The 23,371-nt window shown below is 46.0% G+C and overlaps 1 protein-coding gene across 1 annotated transcript in view; it reads left to right on the forward strand.

The window, feature by feature from the left end:
• Mgmt (O-6-methylguanine-DNA methyltransferase) overlaps positions 1–22,525 on the forward strand; it is a 231,763-nt gene extending 209,238 nt beyond the window's left edge. The window contains exons 4-5 of the mRNA XM_055608902.1: positions 15,726–15,865; positions 22,226–22,525. Coding sequence (XP_055464877.1) covers positions 15,726–15,865; positions 22,226–22,435 — 350 coding nt within the window. The 3' untranslated portion in view covers positions 22,436–22,525. The remainder of the gene's footprint in view (positions 1–15,725; positions 15,866–22,225) is intronic.
• Positions 22,526–23,371: the final 846 nt, after the last annotated feature.

Here is a 23,371-nt window from a genome sequence, read left to right on the forward strand (position 1 = left end):
CCAGGACCAGACGGACAGGCCAGAGAGCATTTCCATTCATGGGTGCTAAGCCCTGCATAGCTTTGGCCTGCGCTGATGAGCCCAGCTTAACCCTCCTTGTGACCATGGATTCTTCTAGATCCCACTGCTCTCTTTAAGATTATTCAGGAGTCCAGGGGGCTTTTTTAAAAATGAGATTTTAAAAATCTGTGTACATTTATCATATTGAAAACCAAACCCAATAATCATTTAATGTATTTTAAAACAACAATGAATTTACTCCCCAGTAGATTCTTATGAAGCTGCCTCTGTGGCAAATACTTTCTGAGAAAGGGCTGTCTTGTTCTCCACCTTTGCAGATCTCTTCAAAGCGTCTTTGTTGTCTGACTTGATGGAAGAAGACTGTCAGTTTCTCAAACTGGCTCTTCTTATTTGTGGTGATGGCAGGTTGGTCATCCAGATGGCCCCACACACTGGGAGAGGATAGCTGTGAAGACAGTTTGAGTCTCACAACACATGCCCCAGGCCCCCTAACACCACAAGGAGAGCTGCTATTCTTAAGTATCAAAAATCTCCCTTCCCCCTTTAAACTCTGTCTTATTCTTTGAAGTCATAGCAGAAAGTCACTCATGCTGCCTTACAGCTTTAGCCATGTAGAGATGTGTACAACTGTGACTGGTGTCATTTTGTGTCCTTCCTATATACTGGCTGACCTATACCATAAATCCAGCCAGACCAGAACCTTATCCCCAAGGTGGAATACTGAATACACTGTCATGGGGCAGAGTTGGCCCGTGGATCTACCCCAACTCAGCCCCAATTTTAGTTGCAGTTCTCCAAGAGAATGCTTACATCATTTCACACTGTATTTTCTTATTAGCCCAGTATGTTTAGCTGCAGAAGGTAAGTGTGGAGTTCTAAGATGAGCCTCGAGGCCCAGAGAAGGCTCTGGCTTCTGAGATTAGTCAGACATCAGACACTTTGGGTCTACTCCTTCCAAACTTGAGAGTACAGTGTCCACTTTAGAACACTTATAAATGCAGGCTCCATGTTTCGGCAGTGGCAGAAACAGTATAGGCCAAGGCCAGAGAGGGACCCCTGTGGACAGCATGGTAGGGAAAAGACCAGAGGATCTGATGGAGTTCCTGCCCTCACCCAGTGCCACAATGAAGAATGCCCGGAGACAGGGGTGGATAGAAATGTGGATGGAATGACCTGAAGTGGCCATACTTCACCATAAGACAGAATCAACTTGGAGAGGCCTAGGAATCCTTCACATAGTGTATACTTTGCTCAAAACCCACTTTGCCAGGAGATTATGGGAGATAGCAGTGGGCCAAGAAGTAGGTCTGTGGAGTTGGGGAATGGTCTTGATCTGATGCAGCAGCAGGTACTGATGGGCCACATTTTTAGCCATGTGTGTCTTCTTGTATATCCTTTAGTGTGTGCAAGTGGCTCACCAAGCTTCCTCCTGGCCATGCTGGAAGATAAGCCAGGTGGTCTGCCAGGCAGAGTTGATCTTTCAGAAGTCTGTGCTATCTGCTGAGTGCCCTCTGCCTCCCAGCCATCCTCTCACCCATCCAGTCAGTTCCTGTTCTGGTTCCCAGGACTGACATTTGAGATGACACCCATGAGGCCCACACCTCGACCTCAGTGGGTTGCATCTGACAGGCAGCTCATGATAGTGTTATGGAAGGTCATTGAAGATGGACTTACAGAGTAAAGACTGAGGAGAAGATGTGAGCTGGATTCCATTTTGAACAGGAAGGACCATTCCCTCACATCTTGAGATAAAGCCTTTTTTGATTGGAGGGAAGGTGACTGGAAAATGGATTTTCCCTCATCTTTTCCTAAAGTGTCTTATCTTTAATTAACATGACAATGTTGCCTTTTGAGGTGGGCAGTTGAATAGATTTTAATGCATGCCAGGTTCTGTGGCCACCACTATAATCACACTCAGAGAGGGACTGTCACCAGAAAATCCCTCACCCTTGGCTAATACTCTTCTGCTTTCCACCCCTGGGGCTTTGTGTTTTTACAGACTTGCAGCCCTGGAGTCAGACAATGTTTAACCTTTTGAGCTCACTTCCTTTGACTCAGCTTAATGCCCTTGACATTTTTCCAAGCTCTTCACATGTCTGGGGCACACATTTTTAACTGTTAAGTAGAGTAGTACTCCATGCTGTGATTATATCTCAGTCCACCTGTTTGGTTCCGTGTATCTGTGCACACATGCATGTTTGTATAGTACCTGTGTGTATGTGCGTCTGTTAGTGTATCAAGAGGGTGGGACTCACACAGGCCAGAGGACAACCTTAGTTGTTATATCTTAGGTGCTGTCACCTTTTTATTAAGACAGGGTGGCTTGCTGGCCTGAGAATCCAACCATCTGGCCATGTAGCCCTAGGGATCTGTTTATCTCTACCTCCCCAACACTTGAGGTTACAAGGGTTCCAGAAAATTCAGCTGTCTTTAGGTCCTTCTTATTGCAGGGCAAGGACTTTACTCACTGAACCAGCTTCACAGCCAAAATTATCTACTTTTTAAAACTTAATTTACTTTTATTTTATGTGTATGTGTTTGCCTGTATGTATGTATACTGTGTGCACGGATGACCCACAGAGGCCAGAAGAAAGTCGAAACACACCACTTTAAAATATAAACATTCCACCTTGACTACAACAGGATAATGTAATCTCATAATGCAAACTGCATTTATTCTGACTGTAAGAGTCCCCATAGTCATGTGACCTTTGAAACTAGGAAAACACTTTGTTGGGCTGCCGTTTTCCTGGGGCAGGTTTCCTTCTTCCCCATGACTCTGTACTGTAACAAGCTGGTGCCTTCTCTCGGTAGCCTGACCCATCCCAGAGTGGGAGGTTTCTTTGTAATGAAGTTATCTCTTTAGCAACTAACATTTCCCCCTGCCTTCTCCACAACTTTACCTCCAGTCCTGTTCCTTTCTTTACCAAACGGCACAGTTTTCTTCTTTCTCTCACTATAAATCTGGCCAAGAGCAGAGAGCAGTAACCATGCCACAGCCTAGATGTCATGTTGTCTTTGGATTTCCTTCACCAAACAACTTAATTACTTTTTAGTTCAGTCTCACTCTAGTTTTCAGGACAAGAATGGAACCCATCCGGATTTCTTACTGGAGTGTATGTAACACAAAGGCCCTTTAGCCCAGTTCTCAATTGAGCTTCCTCTGAAACTCCATGAACCAGGCCTCCACTGTCCACATTTCTCTTGACATTCTAATCTCCCCAACTCCCAGTCTGGATGGCCTAGTAAGTTCTACCTACAGCATTTTCAGGCTCTTCCAACCCAAAATCCCAAATTTTTCCCACATTCTCTCTACAAACTCATTCCAAAGGCCTAAGAACCATAGATTTGGCACAGGGAAGTCTTTTTCTCAGTGTTATATCAAAATCACATTATGGTAGGGATTGTTTTGGTTCACAAGTTGGGAATACAGCTCATCATGGGGAGGGTGTGAAGGCCTGTGCGTGTCTAGCCACAGCAGCAGGAATTTAATGGCTGCAATACTGCCTCTGCAGTCAGGAAGCAGAAAGAGATGAGTGTTGGTGCTCAGCTAGGCTTTCTCCTTCCTTTTTGTTGATTCTGGGACCCCAGCCAGTGGGGTGGTACCACTCACATTCATGGTGGTTTCCCTGTCAGCTAAAACTCTCTGGAAGCAATTCCACAGGCACAAGCAGAGCTGTGCCTCCTAAGTGATTCTAAATGCCCTTAAGCCAACAATCAACATTCAGTATTACAATTACTCTAAGTTCAGTGTGTCTTGAAATCTGTCAGTGCGACTTCTCCAACTTTTATTGTCCTTGTGAAATATTTGGGTTTTTTCAGACCTTTACCTTTCTGTATAAATATTAGAATTTACTACTCTGAATATATAATAAAACCTCTTGGGGGTTTTGTTGGAATGCTGGGAAATCTTTAGTTCAGTTTGTACAGAACTGAGATCTGTGAGAGCTGAGTTATATTCCATGGGCCTGATATGCCACCATTGTTTTGAAATTCTTGGTCTGTGGGGACTTAACAGGCTCCATTTCTTTCCCAGCTTACACTTAAGGAACTCACTTCTCTGTCCCTCCCCCGATCCCTGCACAGTACAAGGAGGATGCTTCACTCTGTAACATGACTAGACTCCCCTTTCCCAGTCAACGCTTACTCAAGATGCCAATCTCCTCAGCATTGTATCTTTGTTAACTTGAACACATTGCTTCTGGTCACTGCTTTAAGTCTCTAGACTACCTGACATGTGTGTACTGTCATTTTCCATCATAAGAGTATCATATATAATAATGTTTCCATCCTGGAAGTCCCTCTGTTCCCCACCTGTTCATCCTCTCTTCTTCCTCCACTCTCTGTGCCCTGACATGACTGCTCTATTTTTGTGTAGGGTGGGCTTTTCTTTGTTATCATCTGGTCAGGATTACACAGTAGGCGTACCTTCTTACACTGGCTTCTTCTGCTCTAGGCTCCACATTGGAGGTCTCTCCCTGTCTTTTTGCAGCTTGCTATCTCATTGAATGGCATTGCACTCTAAGTATGAATTACTGCTTTGTGTATGTATTAAGTGGTAATTCAATTGCTTACAGTTGTGGCATTATAAACAAAGCCACTATAAATGTTTACAGGCAAATTTTTATGAGGACGTTAGTTTTCAAACCAATGGAACCAATAGTTAGAGTGCAGTTGCCAGATCACATGCTAATGTTCTGTTTAACTCTGTCTTTAAAATCATTAGACTGGTCAGGTATGGCATGCACACCTGTGGTCTCAGCATTCTGGAGGCTAAGGCAGATGGATCAGGAGTTTAAGGCTAGTGTCCTGCATAGTGAGATCCTATCTCAAAAGAAAATAAATTTAAAGAAAAGAAATGAAATGAAAAAAGAAAAGAAGCCCCCAGCTGTCTTCCAAGACAGCTATATATCTGTGTTCCTACTTCAATGTTCCTACTAGAGCAGATGATCAGTGAAGAGGAAGGTTTTAGCCAGTCTCATGAGTGTGTAGTCATATGTCATTGTTTAACATGCAGCTCCAAAGACAAGCTATAAATATCTTTCCATTTCCTTTCTCATTTCTCATACATATGCTTTGGTAAAGTGTCTGCTGAGACCTGCCCTTTTTATATTTTGGTTGTTTTCTTCTAATGCTCAATCTTAAGACTCTTTGCAATGTTTTGTGTACAAGGCCTTTGGTGGATCCAGATTTTCACATATTTCCTTTCAGCCTGTGATTTTCTTTGTTTGTTTGTTTTTGAAATCTAGTGTGCTTTTACAGTGTGAATATTCTTCTTCGAGGAAGAGGATCCAACTTATCCAACTTTTTCACTCACTGATCATGAACTTAAAACTCTTCAAAGCCTATGGTCACCTGTGTCTTCTCTTCAGTGATGTTCTGAAACTTCTCCAATTGTACCTTCTAGAGTTAGGTGTGTGGCCATTTTGAGTTCATTTTGGTAAAAAGCATGGTTTGTGCCCAGACAGATAGAGGCAGATGTGTAAGTAGAGCTTTAGACTGATGATACAGAATAACCCAAAACTATAGATGACGTAGAGACAGGTGAACCATATGAGCATCTGATGTATGTTCAGAGTCCATTGTTGGAGACTTTTCTTATCCACTGAGCCTTTGCCCCTTTGTCAATGGCTGCATGTAAGTACCTCTCTTTCATTGATCTATGCACCTGGCCTCACCCAACACTGGTCCTTTACACAGCTCCATAAATGATTTCATTTTTCAGAAGGTTAATCAGCCTCGCTTTCCTTGGATAACCATGCTTAATCCTGATGTCTTGTCCTATCTGTAGGATGCTAGATTTCAATTGCCAATTCTTTATGGAGGGCTTTTGTATCCATGTCCTTAACAGAAATAGTTGAGTTAACAACCAGTACTTTTAAATGTTTTTTTTTATTTTTAAGAAACTCATACACATATAAAATAAAATATGATTATATATACCTGCCCGTCCCCTGTGTTAACTTTAGCGTACTATTCCCCTCCAACTCTGTCTTTCTTTTTTAATTTTATTTTTCCTTCACAATTTATTCATTATATATACCAATTGAACCCCTCCCTCAACTCCCCCCAATCCCACCTTCCCTCCCTCTTCCTCTTATCCCCTTCCCCAACTAAAGTGGGGAGTCTCCACTATTGCCATCATCCCATAGCTTGTGTAAGTCTCATCATCAGGACTGCTTAGATCCTCTTCCTCGATGGCCTGGCAAGGCTGTGTCATCAGGGGCGAGTGAACAGAGAGCAGTCAACTGAGTTCATGATAGAGGCAGCCCCTGATCCCCTTTCTCAGAGATCCACATGGAGACTGAGCTGCCAATTGGCCACATCTGAGCAGGGGGTCTAGGTCCTCTCCATGCATGGTCCACTAAATCCAGTTAGTGCTGCTGATACTGCATGGGAGGGGCCATCCACCAAAGCATGGAAATGCAACCAGTGGCCACACCCTTAAGAGAGTGAGTCTCCCCCCCTGCAGCCTGTATCCATTGACAATAGCTCTTCAGTATAGGGTAGAGCCTGGACATTATTACCCCGTTTATTCTGAGATTTGGTCTGGTTTGATCTTGCGTGGGTAATCATGAGTGCAATGTCATGGCGTATCCCAAAAGCAGCACCCCACAGCACTCTAAGCCAGCTTACTCTTCAATTCTTTCCTCCTTTTCTGAGATGTTCCCTAATCCCTGAGTGCTCAGTTTTAAAACAGACATCTCTCTATTAACCCCACCACCACCAAGACTCAGGGACCTGTGTTTCTGGTTGGTGTGTTTTTCTGGCTCTGCTGTTGAGGCCACGGCGGTCTCATTCGGTACCCAGGAAAATCTTTTCGGTTTTCTTAGAAAGCTGGCACTGATGTTTCTTTTTTAATCGTAAGGTAGAAACTAGTGGTGAACTCATTTTGGTCCTAGAGATTCCATCTTCAGGAGGATTGAAATTACAAACTTAACCTCTTTAATTGTAGGGTTTTCCTGGTTTATAGTTCCATTTATGCTTGTGTGTGGCTTTGTTTTGGTTTTGACTTGGGTCAGGGGGCAGGGGATTGAATCCAAGTTAGATAAACACTCCGCTGTCCAGCTGCTATCTCTCCCACCTCTCCTTTCACTTTCATTTAAAGGTGGGGTCTCACTTGTTGGCCCAGCCTTGCCCTGTACTCCCTCTGTAGTCCAGGTGGGCCCTGAACTTAGGATCTTCTTCCCTCTGCTTCATTAGTCACTGGGATTACAGACTAACAGGACCAGTTTGGTATTACAGTTTCTTCATCTCCTCCTCAGGTATCTCGGGGGCCCTCTTTGGTGGGTTTATTCTTTTTCCAGGGATTTGTGCCCCGGTGTGTCTACCCACCTTGACTTATGTGCTTGTTTTCTGTGCGCCATGCGACTGAGCAGGGACTTTCCCTGAGTCCTTATGTGTTTTCAGTTCAGACCACAGTACCTAGAATGAGAGTAGACTTCAGTAATGATGAGTCATATGGTGCCAGCTGCGAAGAGGCTGTTGTGATGGGCAGATGAATATATGTTCAGTAAGGAAAGCGAGATGGGTACCACAGAGGTGAGTTTTCCGCACAGTAGGGGTTGGGTTTGGGTTGTAGTGATTTCATTTTACTCTATTTAGAGCAAAGGACTCAAATATTTAAAAACTAATTTAAAAATCATTCTGAAACATACTTACTTTAAGATATAAGAAAACTCCAAAGAAATAAATTTAGAGTACAAGTAAGGACATGACAAAATTTCCCTCTTGGGAAATGCGCTTTTTTAAAGTAAACTATAATATCTTTAAGGCTAAGCCTACACAATTAAGCTAAATTGAGGGTTGATGATTGGTTGATTATTTATTTTTGTATGTGAGAAAGACAATATGTAGTATACAGTGGAAAGGAATGACATGCACAGAACTTCGGTAGTGTGTGGGTTTTACTAAGTTGGGTGTTTTTATCTGAAGTCATTCCCAGTAGCGCCTTTTCATCCTCTGGGGTCTACCTTGTTTTTTCCCTGGCTTTCATCTATCTTGTTAGACATTCCTAAGCTTAACAATTACTTCAAGCAACCAACTTTCAGTTCCTTAGACTTTCCTAATCATTCTTTTTCCAATTCATAGAGTTTAGTTTTTAACCTTCATTATCACCTTCAGAATGTTTAGGTCATTTTCATTCTTGCTTCTTAAGTTACAAGCAGAGATTGTTAACATGCAACCATTCTCTTCTAACACAGATGTTGAACACTATGAGTTGACCTCTGAGTGTTGCTTTAGCTGTATCCTACGAACTTCAATATTTTATTTCATTTCTGTCATGCCCGATGTATTTTTAAATTTTTCTTACTTTTTTTGTCTGTGGTAGAAGTGGTATGTTACTGGCTGGATGTGTGAAGAGTTCCTTGCTGCCTTTAGATTCATTTCTAATCTAATGGTGTGATGGTCAGAGCAATAATCTATCTGGTTTATTTGTTCTACATGTCTTACAGCTGTATGATGCAGGACATAGTAAACCCTTTTTCTCGATCAGTGATTTCATGAACACTTGGAAAGAATGTGTGTTCTGGTGCTACCAACAGTAGCCTCAAATAAATATCTATTGATTTCTTGGTGGGTGTGCTGGCTAATTTTATGTCAACTTGACACAGCTTGAAAAGGAGAGAACCCCAACTGAGGAAATGCCTCCATGAGATCAGGCTGTAGGCAAGCCTGTAGGACATTTTCTTAGTGATTAATGTGGGAGGGCCTAGCCCATTGTAAGTGGTGCCTTTCCTGGGCCAGTGGTCCTGAGGTCTATAAGAAAGCAGGCTGAGCTGGTCATGTAGAACAAGTCAGTAAGCTGCACTGCTCCAAGGCCTCTGCATCAGCTCCTGCCTCTAGGTTCCTGTCCTGTTTGAGTTCCTGTCATGACTTTCTTCACTGGTAGACAGTGGTATGGAAGTATAAGCCAAAACTCCTTTCTTCCCCAAGTGCCTTTGGTCATGGTGTTTTCATCACAGCCATAGAAAAGTAACTAAGATTCTGGGTCTGTTTCTGAGATGTTTGCTCTCCCTGATTTTCTATCTTCTGGCTTTATGTTGACTAAGAAGGTGTTTGAGTAACAAAGAGTAATTATGAATATCTCTAATTCTCCTTTCAACTTTCCCAGGTTTGGGTTCATGCATCTTAGAACTTTGCTGTTAGGCTCATAAACACTCAAGATTGGCGTACAGCTTTTTGAAACTTTCCCCTGGGAATATTCTTCACTTCTAAGGCTTCTTTGTCCCATATTAACTGTCCTGACATTTGTTTTCTTTATCCTTTCAATGACCCTCATTTGAAACGGGTTTCTGTTAGGCAGCAGGTATTCTTGTTTTCCGTCACGCCAAGAGTATCTGTCTTTCTTTTAAGATGTACTTTTATTTATGTTTATGTGCACATGTATGCAGGGTCCCACAGTGGCCAGAAGGGGGTATCTCTTAAAGCAGGTCATTGTGAGCCATCTCACCTAGGTGCTGGGAACCACATTCCAGTCCTCTGAAAGGGCAGCAAGTATTCTTAACCCCTAAGATGTCTCTCCAGCCCTGCCAGTCTTTTTGTTGGTATGCATAAACTGTTTCTACTTGATGCAGTTACTGATATGTTTGGACTTAGATCTAGCATTCTATTTAGTCTCTGTTTTTGTTTGTTCGTTTGTTTGTTTTGTTTTGTTTTGTTTTTTTGGACCCCTTTTCCATTCTCCTTCCTTTGGGGCTATTTTATCCACTCTAAACATTTTAATTTTATTTATCTGCTTTTTTTTTTTTACTGCCCCTCCTTTTTATAGATTTGATTGCTACAGAAATTGTAACACGAATTTCCAGTCAAGTTAAAAATCAACCTTTTGCCATTTTGAGTAAGGTGTAGAAGCCTCATCCCCACAGAGACCCTCATATCTGAGGAATGAAGAGAAATGAGATTTGGTTCCAGGTCAGATGGAAGAGACACATTGCCCTGGTCACCTCTCACCACAGGTGTAGGGCCTTCTCCCGCTGTCCTGTCACATCTGTGTCTTATGTCTGGGTATGTTGAAAGCTCACTCTGTGGCCATTGGTACTTGCAGCTGTCAAATGTATTGTAAAACAAACAACAAAAACCTCCTTAAGAACCAGAAGTCCAATCCATCTCTGTGCTCCCTACCTCTCCCACCCTGTGTGTGGCTGGTTGATTTATGATGTAGGACAAGGAACTCAGGGTCTTCTGAATTAGAATTCCAGCAAGTGCTTATCCAAGATACAACTCCAGTCCTTTCTAACCTTATTCTAAGACATGACCCTGCTAAATAGCCCAGGGTCTTCCTACCTTCTCGGTAGCTGGGATCACAGGCCTGTTTGCCATGTCTGGCCATGCTGCTGGCCTTGTGATATTCCCCGGTTCCCTCTGGTATCTCCTCCTTTCTCTGAAGATTGGGGCTCCTGGCAGTGAATTATCTCAGCTTTTCTTTTACCCGAAACCTTCTTCAAATGTTAGCTTTATTCCTGGGGGCATTTTAAATACAGGATTCTGAATTGGCAACACCTTCCCTTTAGTATGTTGAAAAGGCTGCTCTGGCCGTGGTCTCTGATAGACTCCCATGGCTATTCATATTGCTGCCCATCACAGAATGAGTCCTCTCTCCTCTGGCTCCTTCTCTATTTTTAACTTTCAGCATTCTGGATAGGATATACTAAGCTGGGCTTCTCGGAGTATGTCCTATTTGCAGTTTACTCTTGAAAACCATTATGTAACACTCTTTTCCATTCTACATTGTGTCCCCTCGTACTGGTAATCCAACAAGAATATTAGATGATTTAACTGTGCCCCATGTGTCCTCACAGTTCTTCTTGAGAAGTTTTGTTTGCTCTAGGTAGAATTTCTCAGTGCTCAGGTGGGGACGCATTTGACTTGTCTGCAGATCCTTGACCCTTCCCCTATATAACTCTTCTGTCTTACAGGGTCCCATGAAGAGCAATTTCTCAGCCACGTTATTGACTGCTTGGGACTCTACTTTCTTCTTGTTCATTCTTGAGAATTCCTATTTCTTTGCTGAGACCTTGTGTCTTTCATTTGTTTCCAGAGCATTTCCCCTTCATGCAGCATCTTTATAACATTTTCTTTTAGGTTTTGTCAAATGATTCCAGCTTCAGCATCAGCCTCAGCCTGGCTTATCTTTTGCCAAGCATTAGACATGTTTCTAACCATGAGCATGTACCTAATAATTCTGGATTATAGCCTGATCATTATAGCCTGAATATTACGAGCCTCTGAGCCATGACACACGAAAGATAAATAAATAAATATAGTTTTTAAAAACTTTTCCTCTGTCTCACTGGTGTATTCCAGTTCCCTGAGATCCCTTTTTAGTGCCCTAGAAACAAAGCTGGGGCTTAGTTCAAATTCTGCTAAAGACTGCCCATGCCTCAGCCCAGACCGAGGGCAGAGCAGCAGAGAGACAAAAAGAAAGGGAAAGCAAGGGCGTTTACCTATTCTCACACCTTTTGCCACCAGAAAGGGACAGCTGCTCCTTAGGATACAAGTTCCTGGGGGCACCACACGCCAGCATCAGCATGGCATTTGGAGGGACAGTAGAAGGGCAGGGTCCTGGGTGATTGCCCTGCCCTTCTGGCATCCAAGGGGACTATAGCAAGCCTAGTGTGGGAGGAAGGAAAAGATGTAACTGCTCATCATCTCAGTGATGTTTATCCCACCTTCCTGCTTCCAATGATGTTGCAGCGCTCACAAAGCTACTGTCAAGATCCAGGAAGGTGTTTGGTAGGAGGGACCAGATGTGCTGTGCCATCACCATCTGATCTGGAGCCAGAACCCACTTCCTTTCACCTCTGTGTTTCAGCTCCATTCCTCAAAAACTCACTCTGGCTGCTTCGGGAGCTTGGGCATCGTGAGTTCAAATGGCTGTGGCCTACACCGGCTTCATTGGATTCCCTTCTGAGCTACCTGTTGCTGTCAAGGGAACAGTCCCTGAGGAGGACCCTGTAGATGGTGTATATGCCTCTGCCTGAGGTCTCCCTCCTTATAGCATGGCCCAGGATGAACTAGAGTCTCAGTGCTGAAAGATGGCATCTCCTATGGAAGCCAGAGCCCTGTGATTAAGAGAGAAGACCCCACCCATGCTCTTGGACATGCAAGCCAGGCTCCTGGGAAAGGTGCTTTAGGGAAGAGTGTGAGCCAGGTCTTGAAGGCCAGCCCTGTGGCTGTTCAATACTCAAGTGGCATGGGGTAGAGCCATGGATATCAAGGCAGCACGTGCAATGATTGGTGGATGCCCAGGACATGAAGGGGCTCAAGAAGTAAGGTGGACAGAGCCAAATTGTCACCTCCTCCCGCCACATCCCCAGTGAGTAGTCTCCCTTACAGAAGTAGCTGAGCTTCATGGGTCTGAGTCCGGGAGTGGAGCTGGCTTTTCCTTTTAAGGCCATACTTCCCACAGCACCTCTTTGGAGAACAGTATCCTTCCCACTTCTGATGATCTGAAGCCCAGGTGGTATTCAGTAAATAACTCAGTTTTCACTTCGGTGGCCTCATGACATATACAAGCCACTTCAGTCCTGTCCTTCAGAGAGGGAATCTGAGGTACAGGGCAGCCTCCAGCAGAGCATCGGCCCCAGCTCCATCAACATCACAAGGCACCAGGACAGAGGAGCAGGCTCAGGAGAGGAAGCATTTGTACGGGACATGGCGGAGGGGCAAGCTTGAGGAACACCACACTGTCACATGCAGAGCCCACTTCCCACAGCACTGGAGTCACTGGCTTGCTCCCTGTGGAGAACCACACAGGGGAAAGATGGATTTCAGTGTGTCTCTCCGTTCCACACAACATGTCTTGGCTAGCCACCAAGGATTTATGTGGCCACTTCAACCTTCAGAAATTGTGTTTTCCACATTAACATTGATTGCGCTTACATGATCAGATGTGCCTACATTTGAAAGATGATCCTTAATGCAGAAATGGCAGACCCATCCTTGCACATAAGTGCAGAGCAAATCTAACTGTGCTCAGGTCTGGCTTAAGGCCTTGTCTCTGAGAGTGGCTTCCACTGATTACTGCATTTGCTCCTTAAAAAGTGAAGTAGTAAAAAAATTTTAAAAAATTAAAAAAATAAAAAAAAGAGTGAAGTAGGATTTTCAGGAAGGTTTGAAACATGATGTGCTTGACTACAAAACTCTGCTTCCTTTGAGCCACACTGCCTAATGGGTCATGACCCCTTTGGCCTTTCATGGGGGTCACATATCAGATATTTACATTAAGATTCATAACAGTAGCAAAATTACATTTATAAAGCAGCAATGAAAATAATTTTATGGTTGGGGACACCACAATATGAGGAACTGTATTAAAGGGCCACAGCATTCGAAAGGTTGAAAACCACTGGGCTAGTGTAGCCTGGTGTGGGCTGTGGACTGGTTAAGAACTGGTTACCAGGGTGATGTGCACGTCTGTAATTCTGTACTTAGAAGGTAGAAGCAGAAGGGCTGGGAGTTCAAGGCTGCTAGATGTCAAGGGCAGTGTGGGCTAGATGGTAACAACAGAGACAGTTTTCTGTGATAAGCTGACAGCAACGCAGAATGTAGAGCTGTCAAGGTGGCTCAGTGGTTAAGAGCACCGGCGGCTTGTCAGTGGACCCAGGTTCAATTCCCAGCACCCACTTGGCAGCTCACAACCATCTGCAACTTCGGTTCCAGGGGATCCAATGTCCATTTTTGTCTTTGGTGGACACCAGCCATGCATCATTTATGTGCTTGCTTGTACATACATGCAGGTAAATACTCATAAGTGTAAAATAAAAGAAAAAAAAAGAGCATCTTTGATAAACTATACTGGTATCTGAACACAAACTTTTCCATCCCAGACACTTTTCCACCTGGGGTGGAGGATGTCCAGTGACCTGACAGTCCTGGGTCAGAGCTGCCATGGTGGGAATCCACCACAGCATAGATGCCAGTTTCTCACAGTCACGTCTGCTCCAGTTAGACAGTCTCTTGGTTTAATCCCCGCAGGTTTATTAAAGCGCACCTCTCCCTATGCCACGACACACCCTGTCTGCACCCTCAGAGGATGCCAGGGCAGTTTCTGCTTCCGGCGGTGTACGGCTGCTTCCACGGCTCCTCCCGAAGGCAGCTCCTTGAAGCCTCAGCCTTTCCTCTCCTCCTCTGCCCACTTCCTTCCCCTTTCTCAGACAACAGTAACAATAAGTATGATTAGCAAGGTGATTTCGAGCCCCTTTCAGAGGACAAGACAGTAAACAGAGCTTGTTTGCCTAAGGACACCCTCCCAGCACCCAGCCACTCAGACTGCATGTGTTAATGAACCCAGAGCCGTTAATGCGGTTTCTTCAGTTAAATTGATTCATGAATTTTGAAGAGAACATTATCTAATGAATTTTCTTTGAATAGAAAGCAATTAAAAGGACAAATCAGTCTGATTAACCCCAAAGTCACCCTCCTGCCACAAATGCTGTACAGTTTGAAATTATATCATGAAAAAACTAGAGCACATTTGCTGTGTCTGTGCCCTCTACTAATCCATGTAAATTAATGAACAACAAAGTTAATTTCTTTGATGACCCTTTTCTAGTATCACCTGGATTATGCTGATGTTTAATTTGCTTAATGTTATAATAAAGACTAAACAGGGTTTTTTTTTTTTTCTCCCAGTGAAGTGATTATCATTCCCTTCAGTTAAGAAGTGATTTTTATTATTTAACACGCATGTAAGGGTGTGTTTCCTTTAAGGACCGAATCACACTGTGCCAGCTTGGCACCAAATGTGGCAAGCACTATTGAGGACACACTCCTCAGTGTCATTCCTGCCCATGGAGCCGTCCTCTGTGTTGTTCCCTTCAGAGAGTCCTGCCCCTAAGTGCTGGAACCCCAGAGAGGGAGGATGTGGCTTGGCTTCCGTGCTCCCTACCCAGTGTGTCCCCTCCAGAAGACAATAAGAATCGATTCCTACCAGACTCCTCCTCCTGCCTGGGCTTCTACCCTACTCAAGACACATGCCAGGAATGATTCCAAGACCCAGAGGCATCAAGGGAGAGGAGCTGTCTGTGCCCCACCCTGTTCATTTATGCCAGGACACAAATGCATGCCACTTGATGCAGCTAGTCAAAGATGGGGGGAGATGTTTTATTTTTATTTTTTTTTATAGCACTGTTCATTCAAGTTGCCTGAAGCTGCCTGCAGCCAGGGTCAACTCTCCCCCTCCCAAACTGGGCTTGCTGGTGAAGGCATCTGGCATTCACAGCAGCACTGGGTATAGGCTCACTCACTGCTAAGTGTGGACAGCTACTGGAGGGCCCCATCCCTAGATATGACCACCTCCTGCATCTCAGCTGAAGCTGGAAATTAACCAGCAGTCCAAAGGCCCACATAGGTGGGCCGGCAGGGGCTCCCGTGCTTGCTAATTGAACTGTGTGCAAACGCCTGCCTGCCTGTTCACAGAAAGAGCATCACATGCTGCCCCACATGGAACATGAGGAAGATGGAAGAAAATTAAAGATGCGGGAAGCCTTCCGAGGCCCGCCTGCTTTGTGCCTGCTTCACTCTCGGTTCTCCTTGCCTGTGCCACCGTGACAGGGCACTGTGTGGAGGCCCGTGTTTTAATTGAGTATAACACTTCTGTCTGTGTCACTGCATTTTCAGCTGGGGGACTGGCAGCTATTTATATCTGAGCTGCTGGAGCCGTTTGTCCAAATCACGTCATTCTGTTTTCTTTCTTTCAGATTCATTCACCAGACAGGTGTTATGGAAGCTGCTGAAGGTTGTGAAATTCGGAGAAATGGTTTCTTACCAGCAATTAGCAGCCCTGGCAGGCAACCCCAAAGCGGCTCGCGCAGTAGGAGGAGCGATGAGAAACAATCCGGTACGTTCTGCAGATGGGAAGCAGGCTGGATACTTGCCACTGCTGATCTTCAAACCACTCTGGGAGCCAAGAGTCATCTGAGTAAACGTATCTCAGAGGCCAGCTATGTGGCTGCGATCAGGGCTTGGGGTTGGCTACCCCGGTGAGAGGGACCTTTGTGTCCCAGCCACATGAGCCCTTTGTTGTTAGTAGCCCCTACCAGAGAGGAAGAACCCTGGAGAGTGGCAAGCAGACAAGAGGGCAGCCTGTTTATTCATTCGCTCTCCTCTAGTCTCCGCCATGGGTGCCTGTTGAGTGGAAACATCCTTCTGTACACTGGAAACACAGCTGTGCGTCCAGAAGACCAGACGGCTGCCCATGTGGCACCAGCCTTCTGAGAAGGTTTCCGTGAAATATTACAACCCCATCTCCCTGGGTCTCTGGAGCAGGAGAAGATGCGACACCTTGAGTCATAGATGTCTTCTGTCCTTGGGCAGCCATTCTCCCTGGGGAATAGCTCTTCCCCCAGAGATCATATTTATTTATGTTTCTTCCTGCAAATCTGTCAGAGTTTATTGAGCACCAGCTTTCCAGCCCACAAGAAGGCTATGATTTTAGAGACACCTCGTGCTTCCACAATTGCAGTGGGTGTTTTGGCTCCACCGAGGGCCAGCACAGCCAAGGGCCAGACCAAGGCCCTACATGACTTGGGACCTTATGTGGGCAAGAAGGCATGCCATCCCCACAGTCCTCAGGGAGAACTCAGACTACCTCCAGGGTCCCTGAGTGTCCCGAGCAGCCTCCTCTGTGCCAGTGTACATGCACTGTCATATTGATAAAGCCTTGTGGGTCTCTGCCATGACAGAAAAATGCTACCTGCTCAGCAGTACACCTTGTCTGGAAGGTGAACAGGCAGTCTGATGAACAGGCAGTGCACACCTCTTTTGGGGGATGGTTGTTGTAGTCCCGGGCTGTTGTGGAACTCTCTGCATAGACAGGGCTAGAACCCACAGAGATAGTTGTCTCTGCCTGCTAAGTGCTGGGACTAAATCCATGCATGGCCACAGCAGGCCATGAGGCATTCAGTTTTGCAGCATACAAAGAGACAGCTCCGAGACGTTTGTTCTGTGACTCCATTTAATGCCCCAGAAGAAGAGAGGAAGCCAACACATTTCCTGCCCTCCTGCTGCATCCTTGTAGCTAATATTTTAAACACACACCAACCACCCTGACTGGAGTAGGCCTTTCTGAACCCCCTCTCCCCACCCCCAAATCTGAGTCCTTCCCAAGGCTCAGGGGAAGGTGTGAACGTGCATCCCCCAGGTCGCTCCTCCAACAAGACACACAACTTGGTATTTACCCACACTTAAGTTGGGAACCAAGTTGTTTTTGTTTTGTGCAGTTCCCTGTGTGTACTCACAGGAAGATGAGGATGGCCCCATCAGTAGGCCCCTATGGCACAGCGTCTGCTCTGAGTGCAGCTAACATTGTGCTTTAGGAACAAGCCCTGCTGCCCAGTATGAACACCGGGAAACATACCACACCTACTTTTTTGATGAGTCCCCATCAAGCACCACCAGAAACTGGTGTAAGGAGGAGATTCTGAGACCTGGGAGAAAAGGCCTGGACAGTGGTAGGCTCTGCCTGGTGCCCATATTGGCTAAGTGTCCTTAGCATCACCGACAACAGGGCCCAAGATGGGGGTGGCTGTGTGTGTCCCCTCTACCCCAGTACTGCCAGGTTGGAATAAGCTCATGGAAAACAGAAGTTTTCATGTTTTGGCTAAGCAGTAGCACTTGCATATTAGAGAGCAAAGAAGGGATGTGGAATCATGTTCATCACTGGACACTTTGTCCTGCATCGTTCCTTTGATGGCTGGCAGTCGCCACAGCCTCATGCCATGTGCTCTCACAACTAGCCATTGCTGGGTTATCCCTCTCTGGAGTAGGAGATGGATTTTGTAGGGTGGGAGTCTCCTCCATCCTGGAACTCAACTTCTCCGAAGTTTCCCAGGTGAGACCCACTGGCCTTGCCAGGAGACTGGGAAGCCTCTAGAAGGTGCCACACCACCCTGCATGAGGGGCGCCTGGCCCCAAAGGCTCTTCACCACCACCCCCGACACACACTCAGAGAACCCCCTTCTTCCACATCCTCAGACACAATTTGCTAAATGTAGTTCAGAGGCGATCAATACAAGCTCAGGGAGTTTCCCACCTTTTTCTAAACAAACACATTCCTGAGGAGTTAGTTTATTCGCAGATTGCCATGAGCACCGATGACCCTTGAGTCCTGTTCTGCCATTCACCCAGATGGCTGTTGATAAAGATTTAGCATCATGTTCTGAGTGTCAGGGTTGTCAGTGGAGCTGAACCATTTGACCAGAAGAAAAAAACGCACCGGGAGCTATTGATTACAACTTCTCGGTGTCACTTGTTCACCAGGATTTAGGTATTGATGAGGCTGCAAGTGAAAACAAGCTTTCTCCCTTGTGGGCTCTGCCCAGAAGAACAAAGGCAAAGTTGGAAAAAAATATTCAGCCAGTTCCAGAATCAGAGGGATTCCATTATTGATTGCAAGGCCCCTTCATGTTATTTTTGTTGGAGACAAATCTATGGGTTTGGAAGTTTTATAGCAGTTGAGAAAGGGCTTGCGTGAGTGATGGATCTGGGTATTGGACAAATTAGATTTCACAGCATGAAGATTTCAATGAAGTTGTAATACCACGGGCTCCTTGAGTATCGATAGCAGTTGCATTGCATGCAGCAGGGGCTCTCAAGTAGAGGACAGCGATGGTATGAGGACCCAGTACATCTTATGATTGAATAAGATGCTGCTGCTAACCCGATGTGATGCAGGGGCCATTTTTTTGAAGGGGACTTGTGTAAGTCACCGGTCCATAATGTGTTTTGTGCTGGCCATCCTCAATGCAGCATTGATCCGCAGAAGGAAGCAGGGAGAGGTGTGCATGGTACTCACTTTCATAACCCATAATCCATTGAGAGGGAAGAAAAGAGTCAAAGTTGAGAGGTCAGGTCTAATATCAAGTAGAATGGTAGAATATACATCCAAATGTCAGCAAGAACCAGATTGAGCAGTATGCCCGCCTCAACCAAAGCTAAGGGTTGGTTATCCCCTCACATGGTCTTCAAACTCTGGGTTTTGTTTTGTTGTTGTTGTTGTTCTTGAAGAAATCAGTCATAGTAACGTTCCACTCTCAATATCCTTCCTTGCTCCTTTCAAGGTCAAGGTCAGATGCCCTCATCCACATACATGTAGAACTCCACTTCTCACCCCATGCTGCTCCTGCATACATGGTCAGCTCTCTTCTTCTTGATCTTTATGCCAGTTGTCTTAAAACTGCTCACAGACCACATCTGTACATGTCATCATGGTAGCCAAAACTTGGAGACAAAGCAAAACAATGTCTGTGAGGTGTTGGAAATTGTGTCCCCCTCTCCCAAGCTTTGTTGTGAAACAGCAATGGTCCCCAGGTTCACAGAGTCCCACTATCACCATGCCTGTCATTCCTCAAGAGAGGCATCAGGAGACAGGCAGATTAAGACTCCTGCTGGTTAGAACCTCCGTTTTGCCTCTTAACAGCCAGGTGCAATGAGTTTGGTGCCATTGACCTGAGGTGTCAGAGGGCTGCAGGGGCTACATTGGGCATGAGAAACACTTCATCAGAGGTGAGGGCTGGAATGACCCTACCTGCTGTATCATGTGTGTTACACCCCCACAAGGAGCACAGTCAGATCAGCAGGTGACCCATATGGCTGAAGACATGGTGGTGACCACAGGGCTACCCTTGTGGAGGCTCTGAGCAACAAGGAAGCAGCAACAGTGGGATACACAGGTTCTGAGATACAGAGCTCAATATTTCAGATACCTATGCCGGGCAGTTTCCTCTAGACCGTCAGCTGGCCTGAAGCTGGTCACTGTCTTCCCACTCATTTGCCATGGTAGATAGAAAAGTCAGGGATGCATCAAGGGCAGAGATTTCTGAGCCACGAGGAAAGGAGGAACAAGAGCGATGGGGGAGGACTGCAGGAGTGGCTGTGTCACCACAGCGGACACCTAGAGCATGGCCACTGTGTGTATACCGGAAAAAAGCTGACTTGCACAGCTGCTCTCTACATTTTCCTGTGTCAGGGCAGCTCAGCCTCTTCCAGAACCAGTGTTCATGGAGGCAGGTACCCAGAACTCAGGTTGTGTTCACTAACAGTTGCCATCTCTCCACAGTGCATGCGTTCCCTGGGCCCTGGTCACAGTAATCTCCGTGGGCTGCCCACTGTGTCCACAGTGGCTATGTGAGCCCTCCTTTAGCCCTCTGGTTACAGCTCTCTTGGAAGCTACTTGTTAGGGTCCCGAGGCAAAAATGTTGAATCCACAGCGTTCTCTGCAGCAGGCATGTAAGGCATGCCCCTTGACAGGGCAGGTGTGTGGCCATCCCTGGCAGGCTGGGCATAGTCATGCTCTTTACACTGTTACCCAGGGAGAGAGATGGGGTGAGTCTATTGACTCCAACCACCGTGGGTTTCTGAAGGCTTCATAGGTGGTATTGTCCATCCTTTCCGACCTATGCTCTGAAGCAGTAAGGAATAAAGGCATGAGGACACCAGTATATTCTTTATTAGGATAAAAGCAAGATTGGCAGAGATGGCACAGCCCAACATCTTCCCAGTGATTCCCACCAGGATGAGGTCCCAACACCAGCCCTGCCATCTCTCACCACCCTGGCCAAGACACACGTTGAAATTCTCTGGAGGAATTTGGAGTACAGACAAATCTTCTGTGGACACACTGGCTCTTCTTGTCCCCTCCTCCCCTGCGGGATAAGAGCTGGTGAGCCCAGAAGTGTCTGTATCCACAAAGCAGAGGAAGGGCCACAGTAGCCAACCAGCCTTCACACATGATGGACCATGGAACCTCAGTCCATGTAGACAAGCCACCTGCTCAGTGACCTAGGCAGACTGTTGTCAGTCCCCTGTGGACCACTGCTGAAGTATGCAAACTTCCTCTGCAGAGACAGGCATTCCCTCATCCAAATGACTAGAAGTCAAAGAACTCAACCTGGACGAGGTCAGAGCCTTGTGGCTGCCAGGTTGAGTATCAGAGTCTCTTGGGTATAAGTATTGCCCTGGAGCCTAGGCCCCATGAGCACCTGGTATCTATCTCTTTTGGACCCCTATGGTGATGTCTATAGATTTGCCTGGTGCTGGGCAAGGAAAATAATGGGACAGTTGCTACCAGGGGGTTCATGAGATTCCAGACCTCTGTTTTTGAGCTTGTCAGAGTCAATAGGAAAAAACACGCATGTTTGAGAACTCACTGGAATCATTCCCCATTGCTTTTATTGGTGTGGCGTTTTGCATATCAGGGGACTAGGCAAATGGCTCAGAACACACAGACAACACCACAGCCCAAGCATGCACGTGCCCAGCCACCATCATCCTTGGTACCCTCTGATGGTCATCATCTCCTTAATATGCTTGTTTCCGCTAAGAAATGGCCTCCCTTAGAGTAAATCCATTGTGTTACAGTAGAGGACTATCCTTAGTTCTACTCACACCATTAAGGAGTGGAGAGTAGCCTGGGTACCTCAGACCTCTGAGTCGGAAGGCCAAAGCAACCCTAATAAGGACTTCCTAGTCTACAGGCCTTGTTAGGATCGAGTGACCCCGTGACCGTACCTGCCACTGGGTGTGCTGCCAATGGCAGTGTGTCCAGGGGAAGGCATAGAAGCTGGTGCTTGTGAGATTCCATGTTTCCAGAAGAGAAGGGAAAGAAAAACTCCCAGTACAAAAACACAGCATTCAAAACACATACAAAAAGCATACAGAAACACACTAGGGATTCTTTTGTGCATTCAAAAAAGCATCTACATACGGTAACCAAAGAGATGGCTGCGTTCAAATAAAACTTTATTTACAAAACCAGAAGGTGGACAACAGCAGCCCCTCAGCCATGGTTTGCCAACTCCTTAGGTGAAGTGGCCCTGCCATCATCCCTGAAGATTTTTAGTTACAGCTTGGTGATGGCAGAGAAAGTTACTTCCCGTGTAGAGCCCAGAAACACAGTTTTAACTTCAGGAGGTACACATGATAAATCACTTTTCAGATGCAATCAGGTACCCTCCTCCCAAATCTTGATACAAAGCATCCCATATTCCACACACACCTCAGAGCAGGTGTACCTCCTCCATACCCCAAAGGATACCCTCAAGGCCTCTGTAGGGTGCAAAGTAGGAACACTGAAGGAACCAACATGGCCACCTAACTGGAGATCTATCTGGTGGTGCTGGACAGTCACAGGCAGGGCCTTGTCTGTAGCACAAAAACCTCAGCACAGGGCCAGACTGACTGTGACACCCCTCTTTTTCAGGTCCCCATCCTCATTCCCTGCCACAGGGTGATTTGCAGTAACGGCACCATTGGCAATTACTCTGGAGGAGGGCAGGCTGTGAAAGAGTGGCTTCTGGCCCACGAGGGCATCCCAACTGGCCAGCCAGCCTTCAAAGATTTAAGTCTGCCGAGGACCCGGCTCAAGCCATCCCGTGGATCCACCACTTCTAAGCAGTCTGGCCGAAACTGAGTAACCGTTTGAGTGACACACAGATGTAACGCAGTGTCAAACACGGATGTGTGATGGTGCCACTATATTAAAAGAGCTGCGTGTACCCTGGGGGACTCGGTGGCCTCCCTTTCTTGATTCTACTACATTTTACAACAGAATGAGTTCAGATGACCCACCCTTGTGTATGTCATCAGTTCCCTCCTCTGACATGGTTATTGTTCTATTTTTAATGCCCATTAAAACGGGGGTGAGTGAGAAAGGCCTGGTGAGCCTTAGGGCCCTTTTGTGTGAAGGGAGACGTGTCTGACACCTGCAGGCAACAGCTGGCCACCCCAGACTGTCCACACTGAACAGCTGACCCCACCCTGGTAGGGCCCCCAAGTCATCCTTCAAACCATTTACCCTGTGGAGATGGCAGCCCCCATTCATTTCCTAACATCCCACCCTTGCTGGCTGGAGGAAAGACAGGCTAGAAAGTACATACTTTGTTGAGGGCCTCAGAGTCGCTTCTCCACCTGCCAGGAAAGTGTTTTGCATCCACAGTGGATGTAAGATGATTAGACAGAAAAATATTACCATCTTCCAAAAAAATTAATTTAGAATGCTGAGTAGCATGTGGGACATGAGTTTGCCTGGGCTGGTGCCCTTCTAAGCATTGAGATCACCCCCAGAGTCTAGCTGTCCTTTTTTCCCTTGTGTTTGAATGCTCTGGGTAGTAGGTAGAAGGGACACGGTCCCTTTGGAGAGCCTCAAGGACGAGGAACCTGTAAAGGTCCCAGCACTCTGTGCTGATGCTGTTGCATTCAAGGTAATGCAGTCACTCAGCTCATGCTGCCATCAGCACTGGAGACTGTCTCCAGATCCGCCATGCTGCTTCACAGTTACAGCACCCTTCCAGCTTTAAAACTGACGATTCTCAATAATAATAATAATAATAATAATAATAATAAAAGG

Source organism: Psammomys obesus, unplaced genomic scaffold (genome assembly GCF_907164565.1).
Source record: "Psammomys obesus unplaced genomic scaffold, mPsaObe1.curated_primary_1811, whole genome shotgun sequence".
Classification (NCBI taxonomy): Eukaryota; Metazoa; Chordata; class Mammalia; order Rodentia; family Muridae; genus Psammomys; species Psammomys obesus.